The sequence below is a fragment of the Phoca vitulina genome, unplaced genomic scaffold (genome assembly GCF_004348235.1).
Source record: "Phoca vitulina isolate PV1807 unplaced genomic scaffold, GSC_HSeal_1.0 scaffold12, whole genome shotgun sequence".
Taxonomy (NCBI): domain Eukaryota; kingdom Metazoa; phylum Chordata; class Mammalia; order Carnivora; family Phocidae; genus Phoca; species Phoca vitulina.
The window spans coordinates 8,884,417-8,906,272 of NW_022589715.1; the positions used below are offsets into that span (position 1 = coordinate 8,884,417).

Here is a 21,856-nt window from a genome sequence, read left to right on the forward strand (position 1 = left end):
CAGGCTGGTGCTTCAGTTGAACCCAAGTACGTTTCTCTTTGGCTTCCTTCTTTTCCTGATCATTTTCCTTCATGCGGCTCTTACTATGCTCAAGATGTACCTTAATTCACTTGATAAGAATTTTGCCCTGACCTTGGCTGGTTTCAGTAATGCCGACAGCATGCTGGGCCACACTGTCGACTCTTCCAGTTTTGCTGTGGTAGCATTTGTGGGGCACTGCTTTTGAGCAGTGCCCATTCCCTTGATGTTCACAATCTCACCTTTCCTGTAGATGGGCATATGTGTGGCAGAAGGAGCAATACCCTGTGTTCTAAAAGGCCTGGAGAACTTACAGCAGGCGCTTCTCTTCCCCCTTTGTGTTGGGCATTTTGGCGCATTACCAGGAGATGGCAGGGCCGCTGACCTTTTGCATTTTGACATTTTTTTTCAGGTTTAGCTTTTTTTCTTTCTGATATAGTTCACATACCATATAATTCTGGTTGTTGTTTTTTTTTTTTTTTTTTCAAAAAAATATATATAACCTAGTACTTTTTAGTATGTTCACAAATTTGTTTAACCATAACCATTATTTAATTCCTGGACATTTTTATCACTCTGCAAAGAAACCCATACCCATTAGCAGTCACTCCCCCGCGCCCCCACTCCACCCACCCTCTAGCAACTACTTATCCACTTCCTGTCTCCGTGGGTTTGCTTATTCTGGGTGTTTCATATAAATGGAATCATACAGTATATGGCCCTTTTTGTCTTTCACTTTCATAATGTTTCATTTGGTGTAATGCCTCAAGGTTTATCTATATTGTAGAGTGAATCATCAGCACTTCATTCCTTTTTAGGGCTGAATAATGCTAGTCTTTGGTAACTATGTTTAGCCATCTGAGGAGCTGCCAAACTGTGTAACAATGCAGCGGCACCATTTTACACCAGCAATGTACAAAGATTCCGACTTTTCCACATTTTTGCCAATGCTTGTTATGTCTTTTTGACTGCAGTCATCCTAGTTGGTATGAAATATCTCACTGTAATTTTGATTTGCATTTCTCTAGTGACTAATGATGTAGAACATCTTTTCATATACTTATGGGCCATTTATATTTCTTCTTTGAGAAATGTCTATTGAAATCCTCTGCCCATTATTTAATTGGGTTTTTTTTTATTGTTGAATTGTACAAGTTCTTTATATATTCTGGATACTAGACCCTTATCAGATACACGATTTGCAAATATTTTCTCCCATTCTGTGAATTGTCTCTACTTTTTTTTTTTCTTTTTTTTTTCTGTTTAAGTAAGCTCTGTGCCCAACGGGGGGCTTGAACTCACAACCCAGCATCAAGAGTCACATGCTCTACCGACTGAGCCGGCCAGGTGCCCCATCTCTACTTTCTTTTTTTTTTTTTTAAGATTTTATTTATTTATTTGACAGAGACACACTGAGAGAGGGAACATAAGGAGGGGGAGTGGGAGAGGGAGAAGCAGGCTTCCCGCTGAGCAGGGACCCCGATGCGGGTCTCGATCCCAGGGACCCGGGACCATGACGTGAGGTGAAGGCAGATGCTCAACGACTGAGCCACCCAGGCACCCCCATCTCTACTTTCTTTTTAGTGTCCTTTTAAGTACAAATATTTTAATATTCAAATTTATATACATATACGTATATATATGATGTATATATCTATATGTATATATTTATTTTATGTTTTGGTTGCTTAGGCTTTAGGGTGCCATAGTGAAGAAACCATTACCTAGTCTAAGGTCATGAAAAGCTACACCTGTGTTTTATCTAAGAGTTTTGTAGTTTTAGCTCTCTCTCTTTTTTTTTGAGAGAGAGAGAGAGTGCATGAGCACAGGATGCGGGGCAGAGAGAGAGGGAGAGAGACTCTTAAGCAGGCTCCACGCCTAGTGCAGAGCGTGATACAGGACTTGATCTCACAACCCTGGGATCATGACCTGAACTGAAACCAAGAGTCGGTCGCTTAACTGACTGAGCCACCCAGGCACCCTTAGTTTTAGCTCTTAAATTTAGGACTGATTCAGTTTGCGTTAATTTTTATATATGGTGTGAGGGTGAAACTTTATTCTTTGCATGTGGATATCCAGCTGTTCTCAGCATCATTTGTAGAAAAAATTTCATTCCTCCAATGAATTGTCTTGATACCCTTGTCCAAAATCAATTAACCATAAATGTATGGGCTTATTTCTGGACTCATGTATATGTCTATCCTTATGCCAATACCACACAGTTTTGGTTATTTTAGCTTTAAAATCTGGAAGTAGAAAAGTCCTCTTAAATTTGCTCTTTTTCAAAACGATTTTGGCTATTCTGGGTCACTTATATGTCCATATGAGTTTTAGGGTTAGTTGATTAATATTTGTGAAAAGGCAGTTGGAATTTTGATAGAAGTTGCATTGAATCTGTAGATAAATTTAGGGAGAATTGCCACATTAACCACAGTAAGTCATTCAATCCGTGAACATAGTTTTTCCATTTATTTAGGTCTTTAATTTCCTTTAACAGTGTTCATAGTTTTTAGTTTACAAGATTTGTCCTTTGTTAAATATTTTTCTAAGTATTTTTTTCCTATTGGTGCCATTGTAAATGAAATTGTTTTCTTAATTTCAGTTTTGGATTATTCATTGCTAATGATGGAAATATAACTGCTTTTTCTTTATTATTTGCCTCTAAACTGCCAAACTGTTTCTCTTCATTCAGATAGTTCCCTGAAATCTGCATTGTCATAAAAATCCTTCTAATTTTATTCAACTTCCTTATTCCTTTTTTGAGGATTTTTTTTCTTACTAGACAAACTTGAGTTCCATCAATACTGAGCTATTTTCAATCCAATAATATGCCTTCTAACATTTGGGTACTTGTTAAATGCATCTACAGACAAATGTTTAACTGCCTGCTTTTCTGTCTGGTCTGTACCAGCTGACATCATCACGGGCTGATGCTCCATTAAAATACAGACCAAAGGAATCTTGAGAATAACCTGTGGAGGACTCTCCTCTTGTCTGCTTTCCCCTCCATCCCTCCCAACTAATATGGAAGAATGAGAATTCTGAACTATTCTGAAAAACACCCAGTTTTAAGTCAAGGAACTAGAATCAGGAATGGTTGCTCCTTCCCTTCATTCTGTCCCTTATTGTTCAGGTACCTAAATTCATCAGCCGACGGCTCTGGTCTTGTACATGTCACATGCCCATTCTCTAAAGCTTTGCCTGAGTCCCTGATTGTAACCTACTGCTGAACACTGATCTCCCGTATCCCATGGCTGGATGCTCTGGTGCTCTAGACAGTTTGGCTAGTTTGATTTGTTCTCTGCTGCCCGCTTCTTGGATACTGTTTGTGCTGGCCTTACCTCATCCCCTATCAGCCTGCATGTGCAATTAGCCTTGCTGAGATCTTTAGCCATGGCTTCTTTCTCATCCTGCAGTCGAAAACCTTGAAATTTGCAGGAGCCTTGGTGGGTCATGCATTGTATGGCACATACTACTAAAACAGAAGATACCAGTATTTTTTATTTATTATTTATTATTTATTTTTTTTTTAAAGATTTTATTTATTTGACAGAGAGAGACACAGCGAGAGAGGGAACACAAGCAGGGGGAGTGGGAGAGGGAGAAGCAGGCCTCCCACTGAGCAGGGAGCCCGATGCGGGGCTCGATCCCATTACCCTGGGATCATGACCTGAGCCGAAGGCAGACGCCCAACCGACTGAGCCACCCAGGCGCCCTGATACCAGTATTTTTTAAATTAAAGATTTTTATTTATTTGTGTGAGAGAGAGACAGCATGAGAAGGGGGAGGGTCAGAGGGAGAAGGAGGCTCCCCACTGAGCAGGGAGCCTGATGTGGGGCTTGATCCCAGCATCCTGGGATCATGACCTGAGCCAAAGGCAGATGCTTAACTAACTGAGCCACCCAGGCTCCCCAGAAGATATCAGTATAAAGTATAGTGACATTTATATTGCTCCTTAAAACTTCATACAATCCTATTGTACAGTTTCCTTCTGCAGTCTTTTTCCCCCTCCATATCTCCAGTACCTTCTTGCTAATAAACTGGTGAAACTTTGCTAGCTATAAAGAAAGTACAATAAATAATTTAGTATCTGTCTTTCCTATCACTGTATAGGATATGGGACTTTTACTTTAATGACTTTTGGAAGGTAGCAAATTTGATGTTCCATCAAGCTTGGTAAAATGGTTTTTAAAAGTTATAAATATATTACCATGTACCCAATTTCTGATGATGATAATCATCTGAAGTCTTTTAAATTTTTCATTGTCTAAATGCCAGCTTTGCCACTGTGGTCATTTAATGTTTTTAGGATGTTAACGGCATGGGAATCATTCCTATTCAGAAGCCACTGTAAATTTATGAAAATATGTAAATGAAATTTAACACTAGTAAATTTTGGAAGGTGAGTTTTAGGTGCTGTTTGGTGATTTCTGTGTTTGGCTCCATTGCACGTCAGAGATTCTAGTCCTTTTCACGCTGTACCAAGAGGTTGTATAAGACAGTAAGTTTTGCTGCTATTATTTGTAGAGCTTGTTGCAGTTTTAACTCTGTAGGGTACACATTAGAATTCAGTTAGTTGTGTTTTACAGGACAACAATTTATCAAATCCTCATTAAGTAAAGAGTATGATTTTGTATGTGATATTTGCTGGTGCTAATAGAGCTAATGCACCAATAACTTCATTGATTTCCACTAGTGAAATGTCTATGGAAGTAACTGTTTTAGTGTTGGATTTCTCTTTGGGTAGTTCATTAAGAGAGAGTTCAAAGAACTTTAAGTTGCTTTAGTTTGTTTGTTTTTTTAACCTACGTCAGTCTTTCTAAATCAGTTTTTCAGGTTCATTTTCAATCAAGAGTTTTAAAAATTTGAAAGTATTGTAGAAAAGATCTGATGGCTTACCCCATTCATTGCCCTCGTGCAGTTCAAAAACACTGTTATAATTAGAAAATTATGTATGTGATAAAATCTCATTTGTGGTTCTGGGCCCATAACTGAGAACTTATAAGAATAGCGAGGAGCAGAAGTACACACACATGTATATCTGTGTGTGTGTTGCCTATCAGTATCCCAAAATTAAGGCCTCTGAGTCCTAAACTTAAGCTCTTCCTACGTGAGGAGCACTGCCCCTTCCAGTAGTCTCACCATCTGAGTCCTCAGTGCCCCTGCTGTTCCCACACAGTCTGGCCCAGGTAAGGCTGCAGAGGATCTGTGAACCCTTAGAGGTATTAAGAAATTTTTGTATATAAAATTATTTGGAATTGTATTTGTAAATGACACTATTTTATTTTTCTGGAAAAAGATTATTAAATGCAGCGGGTTTTTTTTTTTGTTTTTTTTTTACTTTCATGCAACGTTGCTGTCTCCTCTCCCTTGCTTCCAACCCTGTTTCTCAAAGACAAATACTTTGAATTGTTTCTTCCTAATAACTTTTGCTCACTGCTTATCTCCAACACCTCAAATAGTGCCTGTTTGGGCACCTAACAAATCTTGGTTGAATGAATAAAATATTATTCTTACTGTGTTTCCAGACTTGATAAATAGTTTGCAAGTACAATTCTAGGTTGACTGTCATTTTTCCTCTTGGATAACATTGCTCCACCATCTTAGGATAGAATAGTTGCTATTCATATAGAATTCCACTCTGATTCTAGTTTCTTTGCATGTGACCTAATTTTTCTTTCTGTAAACTTTTGTGATCTCATATTAGCACTTAAAAAAAAAATTAACTATGCCAGAAATTCAGTCTGGACGTCCCTCTCCCTCAATAAGGGGAAATGTTCTTGAATCATTCTTTGATAGGTGTTTCCTCACCCCCTCTCCCCACCAAAAGAGATGAAGAAATGTGTTTTCTCTGTTGTTTCTTTCTGGAACTTTTATTCTTGGGATGTTGGACTTCATGAATTATTTATTTTATTTTATTTATTTTAGCTTTTGGTTTTCACTTATTTATCTCTTTGTCTTAGTATTGAAATTTCTGGGAGATTTCCTTAGCAGTAACTTCTAATCCTTCTATCAGCTTTTTGTTTGTGTTATCAAATTTGAAAAGTGTTATCCTATTTCTTGTTTTCCAGTTATTCTCTTTTTAATTTTTAATTTTTTTCCTGATTTTTCTCTTTTTTAAATAGAGTATTCTGGGATTTAGTTACAGTGTTGTAGATAGACTTTCAACCTTTCCTGCTGTCTTTTTCTCTCGCCCACTCCTCTTTCTCACAGTACTTGGTATCTTTGAGGGCTAAGTCACTTCAAGCTTTGTGCTTGCCTTCTCCTTGCGTCTGTCTGTACATATATAGATTGTCACTTCCTTCTCTTGGCTAAGTTTGTCTTTTTTTTTTTGCATCTGCTTTCCATCTTCTAAAACCTTTTTTTTGGCTGAAAGTTTTTCTTCTATCGTTGTTTCCACTTTCATTGTCATTGAAATGTGTGTGCATTTTAATTGCTATTTGGTGTAGTTTTATGGGGGAAGAGGAGATAAATGCGTGTGTTCCATCTGCCATTTTAAAATTGGAGTTCTTCCTCTTCGTTTGTGGCCCCAATTCATGTCATTTTATGGTTGTAACACAAATGACAAGTTAAATAAATGTAAATTTGAAATAAAATAATAACAGTTGGTTTGAAGAAAATTTTGAATGACAGGTTGATCTCTCTTAATGTCCAGATAGATAATGTGCCCTGTAATAATGCATTTTTTGAATTTTATTTGTGTAGAAGAAATTGAGGAAGAATCGGAAACAACAATTGAGGCAGACTTGACTGATAAACAGAAGCATCAGCTGAAACATAGGGAGCTCTTTTTGTCGCGCCAGTATGAATCTCTACCTGCAACTCATATCAGGTAAGAGCATCTTAGAAGCTGATACGAAGTATTCAGTAATATTGTGGCAGTTAGAAAAAACACAAAACAGCCTTCTTTGAAGGATTTCCAAACTTGCCTCATGATCTTGCTCAACTTAGTTTACTAAAGGCTTCATAATGGAATTTTATCTTAGAGATTTATACTGTGATTACCATATTAAAGCTTTGCACATGTACTGCAGTCCAGTAACCATTAATCCAGATTTTCCCAATGGATGTGCATACCTGTTAGCATCCTGCAGAACAGTGTCCTGCAAACACTGTTTTAGGAAATACTGGTCTTCTCCAGATTCCTAGAATGTTACAGAGTCAGACATTAGAACCCTAGAACTAAAACACAAGATCTGTTTCCCAGGCAGGTGATTCTAGACCTTGTAGAATATACGGCCTTTTATTTTCTTTTGAGGAACTCTGGGATGAAGACTTTGTATTTTGTATTAATTAACTCGTATGTGCTCTGCACATTGATGGGAAGCCAAAGTGAAAAAATTCTGTCCCTGGTTTGTAGTTTTGGGGTTTGTGGAGGAATGGTGGTGGTCTTTTATGATATGCTCGTGGTAACATTTAAGCATATATATTTTGGAGGTCTAACAAAATGTTTGAACTCAAAAGGTAGCAGTTACTGACCGTCAAGGTCAGATAAACTTCAGAAAGTAGTTGGCATTTACTTAACCTCAGAGAGACAGCGGGGCATGTTTCACATAGCGGCAGCGAGTGAGCGTGGCCGTGTGCAGGCGGCCGCATAGGGGCGGGGTGTGCAAGGGAGGGCCGTGTGGGTGTTCGCCTCATGTTACAGCAAGTTTTTCAGCTTTTGTTCACAATCGTTACGTAATTCACCTCTCTACTAGTCATGATTGCCTTAAAAACTGTTTTTCTAAGGGAAATACAATGTATTAATTTTATTTCAAAAATTGGCCCCTCTTCTTTAGCCCCCAGTGTGGGTATTGAATCTGTCTTTTTTGGCCTAAGACAGGTTTGGAGACTTACTTAAGCTGTGATTTGGTTCTTGTGTTACACACACACACACACACACACACACACACACACCAGCTCCCAGGACTTTGTACATATTTTTATTTTCAGAAATGGATCCACAGTTTCTAAAGCAGAAATTGTATGACAAAGATACTGGAATTCCTCGTGCTCCAGATCTTTTCAGAAATAATTTGATCTCAGTAGTAACATGACAGCATTGCTATAAAGTTTTTAATTTTTTTAAAATTTAAAAACATTTTTAAATTTTTATTTATTTTTTATTTAAATTAAATTTAGTTAACATACAGTATATTATTAGTTGCAGGGGTAGAATTTAGTGATTCATCAGTTGCATATAACACCCAGTGCTCATTACATCAAGTGTCCTCCGTAATGCCCATCACCCAGTTACCCCATCCTCCCACCAGCCTCCCCTCCAGCAACCCTCAGTTTGTTTCCTATAGCTAAGAGTCTCTTATGGCTTCTCTCCCTCTCTGTTTTTTTCTTATTTTATTTTTCCTTCCCTTCTCCTATGTTCATCTGTTTTGTTTCTTAAATTCCACGTATGAGTGAAATCATATGGTATTGTCTTTCTCTGACTGACTTATTTCACTTAGCTGATACCCTCTAGTTCCAAAAAGATTTCATTCTTTTTGATGGCTGAGTAATATTCCATTGTATATGTATATACCACATCTTTATCCATTCATCTGTTGATGGACACCTGGGCTCTTTCCATACTTTGGCTATTGTGGACATTGCTGCTATAAGCATTGGGGTGGATGTGCCCCCTTTGAATCACTATGTTTGTATCCTTTGGATAAATACCTAGGACTGCAGTTGCTGGGTTTTAGGGTAGTTCTATTTTTAACTTTTTGAGCAACCTCTGTACTGTTTTCCAAAGTGGCTGCACCAGTTTGCATTCCCACCAACAATGCAAAAGTGTTCCCCTTTCTCTGCATCCTCGCCAACATCTGTCTTTTCCTGAGTTGTTAATTTTAGCCAATCTGACTGGTGTGAGGTGGTATCTCATTGTGATTTCGATTCGTATTACTCTGATGCTGAGTGATGTTGAACATTTTCTCATGTGTCTGTTAGCCATTTGGCTTTAGTAGGTTTTTTAGGGGACACTATGTTTAGATTGGCTAGAGTTAGTATATTCTGTGTGACTTGGGTCCTTTGCTGGAAAAATTAATCATGCAGGTAATGTAGAAACAGTCATTTTATCTACCAATGGGGGTATTTCAAGAAGTAGGAAAGTAAGCTAATTTTTGTTCAAATAAATGGAACATGAAAACATATTTCATAGTTTTCTTAAAGTTGTATATAACTAATAAATGCTGAAGAGCCATACACATTTATTACTTAATTGGAAGAAGCTAGAATATAAAGATTCATTTTAAGCTCAAGAAGTAATGTGGCTAGTCGTAAGAATCTTGCCAGAACGAGAATCTGACAAATGGTTTTAAAAATGTATCCAAAACATGCAAGTACATTTTTAATTTACCATCCTGATAGCTTAGAATCTGTTCATAAGTAATGTTTCCTTTAAGAGATTGCTTGGAATGGAAAAATTAGTAATGTGTTTTTCATCATACATAAGAAGTAAGATAGTATACTGATATATAATTATCAAGACACCCCTGTGTTGAACATAGAAATTACATAGAATAAATGATCAGTCATTCAGTCACTGTTGAACATATTTTCTGAGTATATTCTAGATTAAGGCATATACTAAGTGCTTGATAAATTAAGATGAGGTCCCCATCTTATAAATTTAAGGAGTTTACCTGGTGAATTTACTGACAATTCTTTTGAATTATGATGAAGCGTTATAAACATTTGAGGCTTTTAATTTTTGTTGTTTTGTTCTCCAAGTCGAGAGGGAGTAGTACAGAGCCACATTTTCTCATCTGTGGCTCTCATTTTCCCAACAGCTGAATGGAGCTAGGGGCAGTCTCTGGCCAAAGCACAGAGCCATGCTAGCCAGCCCTCATGCTGATGTAAACAAGTGCACACTGGAGTGATCTTCACATTTTGCTAATGTTGAAGTCATGCCCTATCTATTTCTGCTGTAACAGGAGAAAATTACTGAAGCCCCATTGTTCTTTGGCAGCAAAGAGGGGTAATTTGGTGAATACTGGCTTTTTATTCTCCAGGGACATTATCAAGTGCCCAGAATTTCCTCAGTGCTGTATGGCATGCAGGAGAAAACCTGACTGGGGCATTCCTGAGGTCCTTTGTAGTTTGTGAGCCACAATACTCATTGGATATTATAAGCTTTTCAAAGTGGCGTGGAGGCAACTCTGTTCCTTCTGATTCCACTGGCAGAGAGAGAGAGTCAACCAGGACCAGGACAGTTCTGGATAGTTAGTGGTTTACTTCGTGTTCATGAGCTAGGTAGGACTTGAGCAATGAAAATATCTTTGGAACACTTTTTGGGGGGGCAAGGAGAGAGGTGGCTTGCTTCCTGCACAGTGCCTGAAGTCATTAGTAATAGATTATATGCTGCATACACTCTGAAGCACTATAAAATTGTTATGTCAGATGCTAGACCTGTTATGGATAGACAATACTGTATTCAGTCTCCTAGACAGACCGTGTTTATCAAACTTGGCTTTTAAAAATTCTAACATTCATTGAACCTTTGTGACAGATGTTATTCCAGTTGCTTTATATGTATTTTATTTGATCCTCACAATGACTTTATAAAGTAGGTCCTGTTATTATCTCCATTTTACAGAAGAGACTGAAGCACAAAAAGGTTAAGTAACTTTCAGTTTCACGACTTTTACATGGCAGATTGGGAAATTGAACCCAGACCACCTGGCTGCAGATAGACAGAATTATGATGTGTACACGACTGGAGGTCTTTAAAAAGTGTCAGAGATAAAAGGAAAGCTATTGAGTTACTTGTTGGATGGGTAGGTTCTTTGATATTTTTATTTTTTCACTTAATTTTTCCATTTAGATGTTCAAGTCAAATGGACAGAACTAAATTAAAAATTAAGTTAAACATATAAACTGTACTATTATACTAAAAGGTGATGTTAGTGTGCTAGATACATAGTAGCAACTGGGAACTACCTACTTGATTGGGTGCGTAAGTTTATGGGTGTGTCTTGTATATGGTCCAATGTCAGTTTTTCTACATCTTGAACACAAAAAGCTTGGCTTTTTAAAAGCTGCTAATTACAGCATTCTGCATGTAATGATTAATGCCTCTTCCCAGCCTCTGGTGCAGGTAGTTAGTCATTTAAAAAGAGCCATTCCTTTCCTGTTTGCCAACCTTGGGATCTGGATCACAGCCTTTGAAGTTATGCTTCATTGTGTCTTTTTTTTTTTTTTTTTTAAGATTTTATTCATTTATTTGACAGAGAGACACAGCGAGAGAGGGAACACAAGCAGGGGGAGTGGGAGAGGGAGAAGCAGGCCTCCCGCGGAGCAGGGAGCCTGATGCGGGGCTCGATCCCAGGACCCCGGGATCATGACCTGAGCCGAAGGCAGACAGACACTTAACGACTGAGCCACCCAGGCGCCCTTTTTTTTTGCTTCATTGTGTCTTAAAAGCATTTTCTTAGGTACCTGTTGATTATTGGCCTCAGATATTTCCTGCAGTAAGGGCTTTTGGACCTGATGATTCGTCCTCTAAGTCTGCCTTGTTATGAAGAGAGAGTGGTGGTAGAGAAATCATTATATCCATGTTGTTAGGCCCCACCCTCATTCAGAGCATCAGTGGTAAGGATCCTGTCTGCCTCATTGCTTAATCTTGTCTGTGCGTTTTAAGAAGTCCAGAGAAGCTATTCCAGAACCTGAATGTGATGTCAGCAGTAGGATAAGTCTTAAAGACATAAGTGCGCCTTAGTGTTCAAGTAGTCCCTTCATGGCAGGGTGCCTTAGAGAAATCCTTACATTCTTATCCCTTTAAACAAAGTTTAGGCTAGGATTCCAGAATATGAACATCACCATCTCATCATAATCACTGTTCTTGCTCTGTAGAAGACGGGCTGCAACCACAATCAGTAGGGAGCTTTCCTTGGTTTCAGCCGTGTCGTGCTGCTTCTGCATGGTCTCCTCACCTCCAAAATGAGGAGCTTTCTTAATTCAATTGAAAAAGTATCTTGAACAGCTGATAAAACTCGTGGGGTTTATGTATAATTTGTCGAGATGGTTCTAGTCAGACATCATCTTAGAGTGTAAGGTTCTTGAAGGTTGGTGTCTTTATTTTTATTTTTCCTGCCTACTGGGGAACACAGCATAAAATAGCCAGTCAGAATTGGAAGCTTGCACCATTTTCAATTAACTTTCTGTTCTTGAAGGAAATAAAAGTCATCAACGGATAATAGAATTATCTCTTCTCAATTATTACTGACCATAAATGAAATTTTAGATTGTGTGCCTCTCTCCTTTCATGACAATTAAAGATTGGATGTCTGGAATCACAGGTTACTCAGGACTCTCAGGGAGAGTGAGTTATCAGAGTCAACGTCAGGCTTTTACCTGGAGGCCTAGGCAGAAGATAGGAAATCATTTTTGTGCACATACTCTCTGTCACTGAATAAAGTGAGTTTATAGCAACCATGAGAAAGGGAGAAATGGAAGTTTCTAGCAAGCAAGCAGGAGTTACTTGAGGGATGGAGGACCATAGATCTTTTCTTAATCCCCAAGATTAAGGGGATTAAAGGTAAGGAAATAAATAACTCTTCCACATTCAAGTGTTAGTGTAATTAGAAACATCAGATTGTAATATGTGCATATCCTTTGATCTAACAGTTCCATTTTTTGGATTTTATTTAACCGAAGTTCTTGATGCAAGTTTGTAGAGAGATATATACTGATTTGTTTATTGAAGAATTGTTTTATTTTAGTCAGTAATTTTTACTTTGTGAATAAATGAGATCATTTTCGTTAGTAAGCCTGTGTCTGCACATGAATATAAATAGGAATTTGGTATTTGATAGGTTTCAGATTTAATATCAGAAGATGTAAGCACCTTTCTTTCTTTCTTTTTTTTTTTTTAAGATTTTATTTATTCACTTGAGAGAGAGAGCACAGAGGGAGAGTGAGAGGGAGATGCCAGATTCCCACTGAGCAGAGAGCCTGATGTGGGGCTCATCCCAGGACCCTGAGATCATGACCATATGCTTAACCTACTGAGCCACCCAGGTGTCCTGCAAGCAACTTTCATCTTTATGGTTTTCTATATTTCAGGTTTTTTTCCTGAAATGAAGACACATTAGACATAGAATGGGAAGAAGTTTATTTTAAGATTTGTAGATTTGGACCTAAGACATAGAGGGAAAATCCCATTTTGATTTCATTTTTAACCCTTTCCTTGCTGACAACATGGCTGGTTCTGACGAAGACAGAATAGATGGAAATCCATTGAGAACTCCTCTTTATCCTCCTTTCCCCAGTAGCAGTAAACTAGTATCATTAACTGTTGTTACCATGTGATAGCAGACCTGTTTCTAATTTAAGGGTACATTTTTCTTCCAAAATGCTGTTTCTTTCAAGAATCATTGTCAGTTCAGAGGTGCTTGGGTGGCACAGTCAGTCAAGTGTCTGACTCTTGGTTTTGGCGCGGATAGTGATCTCAGGGCATGAGATTGAGCCCCACGTCTGGCTCTGTGCTCAGCACGGAGTCTGCTTCAGACTCCCCCGCTCCCCCTCCCAGAAGGTTCTCTCTCACTCTCCCTCTGCTCCTCCCCCCTTCAGGCACACGCTCCCTCTCTTTCAAATAAATCTTTTAAAAAAGAATTATTGTCAGTTTATATTCCCACCACAGTATATTAAGACTATGCCCGTTTTGTTGTTACCTCAATTATTATTGCATATTAAAATTTTAAAGATTTTATTTATTTGAGAGAGAGTGTGCAAGAGAGCACAAGCAGGGGGAGGGGCAGAAGGAGAGGGAGAAGCAGGCTTCCCGCTGAGCAGGGAGCCCGATGTGGAACTCGATCCCAGGACCCTGGGATCATGACCTGAGCCGAAGTAGATGCTTAATTGACTGAGCCACCCAGGCGCCCCTGCATATTAAAATTTTAAAATAAACTTGTTTATTTTCTGATAATGAAAGAATTATAATTTATTGTTGAAATGTTGAAAATACAGAAACAGGCACGCATACAAGCGTACACCCTTGTCGTTCCTGCATTCAGTGCCACTGACATTTGGGTGTATCGTTCATGCATTTCTCTTTTCTAATCTTACGTGTGTTGTTGGATTTGGGCTGCGTGTTGCTGGTACGCAGAGGCTCTGCATTACCTGTGTGTGCCTTCCTCTCTCAATAAGTAGTGCTTGTTCTTCTGCACCACTCGTGTCATCTTTGGTCTTTCTAGTTTGGTTGGTTTGTTTTTAAATATTTGAGAAATGTGGTTGGAAAAGGAACAATGGAACAGCAGGAGGAGGGGAGGACAGTTAAATAAAGGCTGGAAAAATTCCATTCTTGAGAAGCTGACAGACATGCCTGATAAGTTTGATATATGTGAGGGAGCAGAATAAAACTAGAGTGAGAATACTCTGTCACTCAGAAAGAGTGCTCATTCAGAAACAAATCCAAGTGTCACTGCCCTGGAATAGGCAAGGATTTCCTGTGATCATGAAGTTACTGCTCTCCTATGTTTTCTTGAAGTTTTACTGACCTTTTGTATTTTTTAACGCCCCCCCCTTTTTTTTAAAGTAAGTTCTGTACCCAACGTGGGACTCAAACTCACGACCTGGAGATCAAGAGTCTCATGCTCCACAGACTGAGCCAGCCAGGTGCCCCACCTTTTGTGTTTAAGTCTGTTTTATGTATATGGTGTGAAGAGGGGTCAGTCAGAAAACTAAGGTTAAAAAGATACCATTGGGGCTTCTGGGTGACTCAGTCGGTTAAGCCTCCAACTCTTGATTTCAGCTCAGGTCATGATCTCAGGGTCATGAGATCGAGCCCTGCGGGGTTCCTTACTGGGCGTGGAGCCTGCTTAAGATTCTCTCTCTCCCTCTCCCCCCTCCCAGAAAAGATATATCATTTACAATGTCATCAAAAAGCGTCAGACACCTAGAATAAATCTAAAGAAAGATGTATGAGAAGAAGGGAAAGATATGTAAAAACTACGTAGAAACTAAAAAGGATTGCTGAAGGAATTAGACTTAAATAAATACAGGATAAGTAAATGCATGACAGTATGTCAGTTTTCCCCAAATTGATTCAAAGATTCAGTGCTGTCCCAAGGAAAAGCTCCGCAGGTTTGTGTGTGTATAAGTGTGTGTAAATTGAGAAGCTGATTCCAAAATTTATGAGAATGGAAAAGACCAAGAACATTGAAAGCAAAGTGTTTTCAGAGCATAGTTTGTGGACTCCTGAGTGTCACTTAGACCTTTTCAGGGGCTTTGTGAGATGAGAACTATTTCATAACAACAGTAAGATGCTACTCGCCTTTTCCCTGTGTTGATTTTGCAAAAGCAGTTGTGGGTAAACTCAACATGAACCAAGTCAGTGGCACTAAATTGTGCTAGAGTTGTCACTGTATTCACCTCTGTGCATTTGCAGGAAAACAGACAAAAAACTAAAATGACAAGTTCCACTTAAGGATGTTCTTGACAAAATAGTACAGTTTATTATTTTAATAAAGCTCAATCCCTCCTTTCTGTTTTATTTTTATTTTTATTTTTTGGGGGTGGGGCAGAGGGAGAGGGAGAGGGAAACTCAAGCAGACTCTGCACTGAGTGTGGAGCTGGATGCAGGGCTCGATCTCACCACCCTGAGATCGTGACCTGAGCTGAAACCAAGAGTTGGAGGCTTAATCGACTGAGCCACCCAGGCACCAATGATTTCTTAATTTTAGTTTTATGGGGGTTTTTTTGTTTGTTTTTTTTTTTAAAGATTTTATTTATTTATTTGACAGAGAGCGACAGCGAGAGAGGGAACACAAGCGGGTGAGTGGGAGAGGGAGAAGCAGGCTTCCCGCTGAGCAGGGAGCCTGATGCAGAACTCGATCCCAGGACCCTGGGATCATGACCTGAGCCGAAGGCAGACGCTTAACGACTGAGCCACTCAGGTGCCCCTAGTTTTATGTTTTAATGTGTAATATCTTACAGCAGAAGTTCTCAGCTCTATCAGACTCAACCTCTCTTTTACATATTTTGTAATGCTTCCTATATTATTCTGGAATGAAATTTCTAGATAACTTATTACTATACACATGATACATAATTAGTTTGGTATTGAATTTTGGTTTGAAAATGATTTTCCGGGCGCCTGGGTGGCTCAGTTGGTTAAGCGACTGCCTTCGGCTCGGGTCGTGATCCCGGAGTCCTGGGATCGAGTCCCACATCGGGCTCCCGGCTCAGCGGGGAGCCTGCTTCTCCCTCTGACCTTATCCGCTCTCATGCTGTTTCTCTCTCTCTGTCAAATAAATAAATAAACAAAATCTTAAAAAAAAAAAAAAAAAAAATGATTTTCCATCAAAACTCTGAAGGAATTACCCTATTGGACTCAAATGTCTATTGTCGTTGAATAGTTGTTTTATATCACATAGATTTTCCATACTTTGCATTATTACCAATTTTTCCCCCTCTCTTAAATCTTGTTAGAATTCTCTTACCAATAAATAAGAGATACAATTCTCTTAATGTATCCTGAAATTTCAGTGATGCCTCAATGGTGAGGATATTTGGTAGGCCATTTTAATTGGAAGACCCCAGTCTTCTTTTATAGCTAGGAGTTCTTTTTCTAATATTTCTTTCAATTTTTTTTTCTCTTTCCAGTACTTATATTATTTGTATGTTAGCTCTCCTGGATTGTCTTTTCTCATATTTTCTGGTTTTGGTTCTGAGCTAACTCTTTGACTTTTATCTCCTAGCACGTTGGATATTTTAATTTCGCCAACTATATTTTAGAATTTCAGAGGCTCTTTTTTTTGGTCTTCTGAATAATCTTTTTCAGTGGATCCTTTTTTTTAAGTGTTTGATTCATGAATTATTTAAGTTTATTGGTTAATATCCAGACCTGTGGAGGATTTTCCAGTTCTTTCTGTTATTGATTTCTGGTTTAATTTTACTACTATGACTAGTGAGTCCACTCTGTGTAATTTCAGTCTTTAAAGATTTGTTGAGCCATGTTTTCTGGCCCAGCATGTGGCCAGTTGTTGTAAATATTCTATTTACTCCTGAAAACGTTGCATATTGTACAGTTCTTGTGTATAGTGTTCAGGAGTGTTGATGGTAGGGGCACCTGGGTGACTTAATTGGTTAAGTGTCTGCCTTTGGCTCAGGTCATGATCCCAGGGTCCTGGGATTGAGCCCCTCACCCCCTCCTCCTGCTCAGTGGGGAGTCTGCTTCTCCTTTAGCTTCTGCTCCTCCCCCTGCTCGTGCTCTATCTTGCTCACTCTCTCAAAGAAATAAATCTTTAAAAAAAAAAGTGTTGATAGTATTGTTTAATAAAAAAATGTGTCATCTACACTTACTGTGGTGAGCATGGCACAGCATATAGAATGTTGAATCACTATGCTGTACTTTTTTTTTTTTTTTAAGATTTTATTTATTTGAGAGAGAGAGCACGAGCAGGGTGACGGGCAGAGGGAGAATTAGACTCCCTGCTGAGCAAGGAGCCAAATGCAGGGCTTCATCCTGGGACTCCAGGATTATGACCTGAGCCAAAGGCAGACACCCAACCGACTAAGCCACCCAGGTGCCTCTATGCTACTTTTCGAAACCAACACATTATATGGCAACTGCTCAATGCAGCCTATTTTTGTTATGAATGCAGTATTGCACAAATCTTTTTTAAAAATTCTAATTTGTGTCTTCAAAGTTCTCTTTTGTTGCTTAAACCACCTCTTTCCTCCAGATTCAGTTTTTGACTTTTTGTATTCATCTTTTGTGCTGTAGTCTTTCCCCAAGTATTAGGTGATTCATACCTGTCTGTTTTTTAAAACTAAGGGAATAACGGCAAAGCCAATCAGGAGTTCTGTTCATGTAGTCCGACTTTATTAGTAAGTTTCCTGTTAGGATGTGTAGTTGGTTTTACTAGGACCTTTACTTAAAGAAGACTAGAATTTTTTTACAGCTCTGCCAGGTAGATCAGTTCCATCTTTCCTACCATCAGCTATTTTTAAGTATATTTTGGGCTTTGTCTGGTTGTATTAGGTCAAACCACCAATGGCATGTTTAATAGTAATGTGTAGGGTGGGCATTTGTGCCTTGTTCCTAATTTTAGTGTTTCCCTGTTAAATGAAATGCTCATCCTGAACTTTGGTTTACACTGCTCAGTCTCTTTTATCTGTCATTGTCTTCCAGAATTTTCATGAAATCTTTGAAACCATCATGGGTGATGGCTTTTTTTTGAGTGATTTTAGGTTCTTTTATTTCTAACTGTCTTACTTTCATTTTAAAGGCATCTCAGAAAAGAGGAGATAAACATTTGAGCTTTGCCTGTCATTTAATTCATTATTCTGTTGAGACTCTAAAAATACTACTCTCCCGCCTCATTAGAATGCTGTTAAACTTCTCTCAATTAGGTCACTAAAAAATACAGTTTACAGTATTGGGACTCGTCTCTTTGTGTCTTTGTCAAGTAGAGTTATCAAACTGTTTGGGAAATGCATTGTGACTCTGGTAAGTTTATTCACCATTGAAAAAACATTTCCATCCATTTTCAAAAGTTGGAATTTGAAAAAATTTTTGATTGATGTTTTACCTAGATCAAATAATATTTGAAGGTAAAATTTTTCTTTAGGTGGTCATACATATCAGAAACTAATTAATGAACAGAAAATGTATATCTATAAGCAGTTGTTTTTTTTTTTTTAAAGATTTTATTTATTCATTTGAGACACAGAGATATATATAGAGAGAGAGCATGAGCAGTGGGAGAAGCAGAGGGAGAGGGAGAAGCGGACTCCCTGCTGAGCCAGGAGCCCGACGTGGGGCTCGATCCCAGGACCCTGGGATCATGACCTGAGCTGAAGGCAGACGCCCAACCATCTAAGCCACCCAGGCGCCCCAAGCAGTTGTTTTTTTAAGTAAAAAATGCCCCAGAGACTGCAAAGCTATAGTTGAGAGTTGATGGGAATAGATTGCCATAGTGAGTTTATGAATTGGCATGGTTGGGGATAGTATATCCATATATGGCTTGAAGTAAACTGGTATCCAAAGGCAGTGGATAATATAGCAAATTTTTTTTTTTTGTCTATATCACAGAAAACTGATCTGCCCCCCTTCTTTTAAAAATATAAAACATTTGGTTGGAAGGACAAACATTGTTAAAATGTCTATACTGCCCAAAATAATCTACAGATTTAATGCAGTCCCTATCAAGATACCAACAGTATTTTTCACAGAACTAGAACAAACATCCTAAAATTTGTATGGAACCATCAAAAGACCTCAAATAGCCAAAGCAATCTTGAAAAAGAAAACTGGAAGTATCACAATTCCAGACTTCAAGTTATATTACAAAGCAGTAGTACTTAAAACAGTATGGTACTGGCATAAAAGTAGACACATAGATCAGTGGAACAGACTAGAAAACCCAGAAATAAACCCCTAATTACATGGTCAATTAATCTTCGACAAAGGAAGAATATATATGCAATGGGAAAAAGTCTCTTCAACAAATGGTATTGGGAAAACTGGACCGCTAGCTACGTGCAAAAGAACAAAACTGGACCATGTTCTCTTGCCAGATACAAAAAAATAAAATCAAAATGGATTAAAGACCTAAATGTGAGACTAGAAACCATAAAAATCCTGAAGAGAGCACAGGCAGTAATTTCTCTGACATCAGTCATAGCACAGTTTTCCTAGATGTGTCTCCTGAGGCAAGGGTAATAAAAACAAAAATAAACTAATTAGGGCTAAATCAAAATAAAAGATTTTTGCACAGTGAAGGAAAAAATCAACAAAACTAAAAGGCAGCCTGCTGAATGGGAAAAGATATTTACACATGACATATCCAATAAAGGATTAATATCCAAAATATATGAAGAACTTGTACAGCTCAATACCCCAAAAATAGATAATCTGATTAAAAATGAGTAGAAGATATAAACAGACATTTCTCCAAAGAAGACATGTAGGTGACCAACAGACACATGAAAAGATGTTCAGGGATGCCTGGGTGGCTCAGTCGGCTGGGTGTCTGCCTTCGGCTCAGGTCATGATGTCGGAGTCCTGGGATGAGTCCTGCATTGGGCTCCTTGCTCAGTAGGGAGCCCACTTCTCCCTCTGCCTGCTGCTCCCCCTGCTTGTGTGCTCTCTCTCTCATAAATAAATAAAATCTTAAAAAAAAAAAAAAAAAAAAGAAAGAAAGGAAGAAAAGATGTTCAACATCAGTTATCAGCAGAGAAATGCAAATTGAAACTGTACCTGTCAGAATGGCTAAAATTAAAAACTCAAGAAACAAGTGTTGGTGAGGATGTGAATAAAAAAGGAACCCTCTTGGGATGCCTGGGCGGCTCAGTTGGTTAGGTGTCTGCCTTTGGCTCAGGTCGTGATCCCAGGGTCCTGGGATTGAGTTCCACGTTGGGCTCCTTGCTTGGCGGGCAACCTGCTTCTTCCTCTGTCTGCCTCCCCCCTTGCTTGTGTGCTCTCTCTCTCTCTCATAAATAAATAAAATCTTAAAAAACAAAAAACAAACAGCAACAACAAAAAAACACTTCTCTCAAAAAAAAAAAGGAAAAAAAAGGAACCCTCTTGCACTGCTGGTGGGAATGTGACTGGTGCAGCCACTTTGGAAAACAGTATGGAGGTTCCTCAAACAATTAAAAAGAGAATTACCCTATGGTCCAGTAATCTCACTACTGGGTATTTACCTAAAAAATAGAAAAACACTAATTCAAAGGGATACATGTACCCCTATGTTTATTGCAGCATTATTCACAATAGCCAAACTATGGAAGCAACCCAAGATAGATGAATGGATAAAGAAGATGTGATGTGTGTGTGTACCCACACGCACACACACACACAGGAATATTACTCAACCATAAAAAAGAATGAAATCTTGTCGTTTGCAACAACATGGAACTGGAGAATATTATGCTAACTGAAATAAGTCAGAGAAAGACAAATACTGTATGATCTCACTCGTATGTGGAATTTAAGAAACAAAACAAAAGAGCAAAGGAAAAAAAGACAAACCAAGAAATAGACTCTTTATATGGAGAACAAACTGATAGTTACCAGAGTGGGGTGGGGTGGGGGGATGGGTGGATGGGTGAAATAGGTGAGGGGATTATAGCACATACTTGATCATGATGAAAAAAATAAAATTAAAAAAAATATAAACATTTGGGGAGGATATGTAATATATTGACATGGCTCCAAATCAAAATATGGGGTTCAAAATCAAAATATGGGGTTCAAAATCAAAATATGCGGTACACAGTAAAATTTCTCACTCCTTATACAGTCCCCCAGCCCATCACTGTTTCGAGAATCTTATGTATACTTCCAGAAACATTTCATGCACATAGAAGCAATGAGGTGTGTATGTTTGTGTTTGTAGTAAGTCATGGAGTAAATTACAACACTGTTAGGTTGTACGTTGTAAACACACTATAAAGGCACTTATATGAGTTGTGTCTTTCCACAGTAAGCTTTATTCAGTCAGAGCAAGGTTAACATACTTGGAAAGCACGTTTGGGATTCCAGACTCAGTGACATTTCACTATGCATTCAACTTGCCTTCATACAGGGTACATAAAGCAAAGCATAATACAAAGTCACACAGCAGACAAGATACAGTAAGGGGTAAGAAGTTAACGAACCAGATGCCAAGTCAGTCTGTGAGCGCACAGTTGAGATGAGGCCTTGGTCCCATCCAGGTCAGCTCTTGGTGCTTACTGCTTATTATGTTCAACCAGTGGAGGATCTCTGTTGCGGTCAGAGATCAATTGGGCAGAGCTTTCAGGGGCAGTGGCCTTTTTAATGCGGTCAGACATGGAAGCGTCAACATCTGGAGAGCCTGTTTGCTGCAAAAGTCCTTCCTTTTTAAAGGAGTATAGTCATTCTAGGGCCTTT

General features: G+C 38.6%; 1 protein-coding gene across 7 annotated transcripts in view; it reads left to right on the forward strand.

The window, feature by feature from the left end:
* MTA3 (metastasis associated 1 family member 3) overlaps positions 1-21,856 on the forward strand; it is a 236,587-nt gene that overhangs the window by 102,224 nt on the left and 112,507 nt on the right. For 6 of the 7 annotated variants that reach the window (XR_004300276.1, XR_004300277.1, XM_032410402.1 and 3 more), the window contains exon 4: positions 6,724-6,850. Coding sequence is in view for 5 of the 7 variants with exons in the window: in XM_032410402.1 (XP_032266293.1) it covers positions 6,724-6,850 (127 nt within the window). In the remaining 2 variants the exon portion in view is untranslated. Of the gene's footprint in view, positions 1-2,708; positions 3,152-6,723; positions 6,851-21,856 lie in introns of those variants that run through there. The other variant, XM_032410401.1, reaches the window with a different exon arrangement.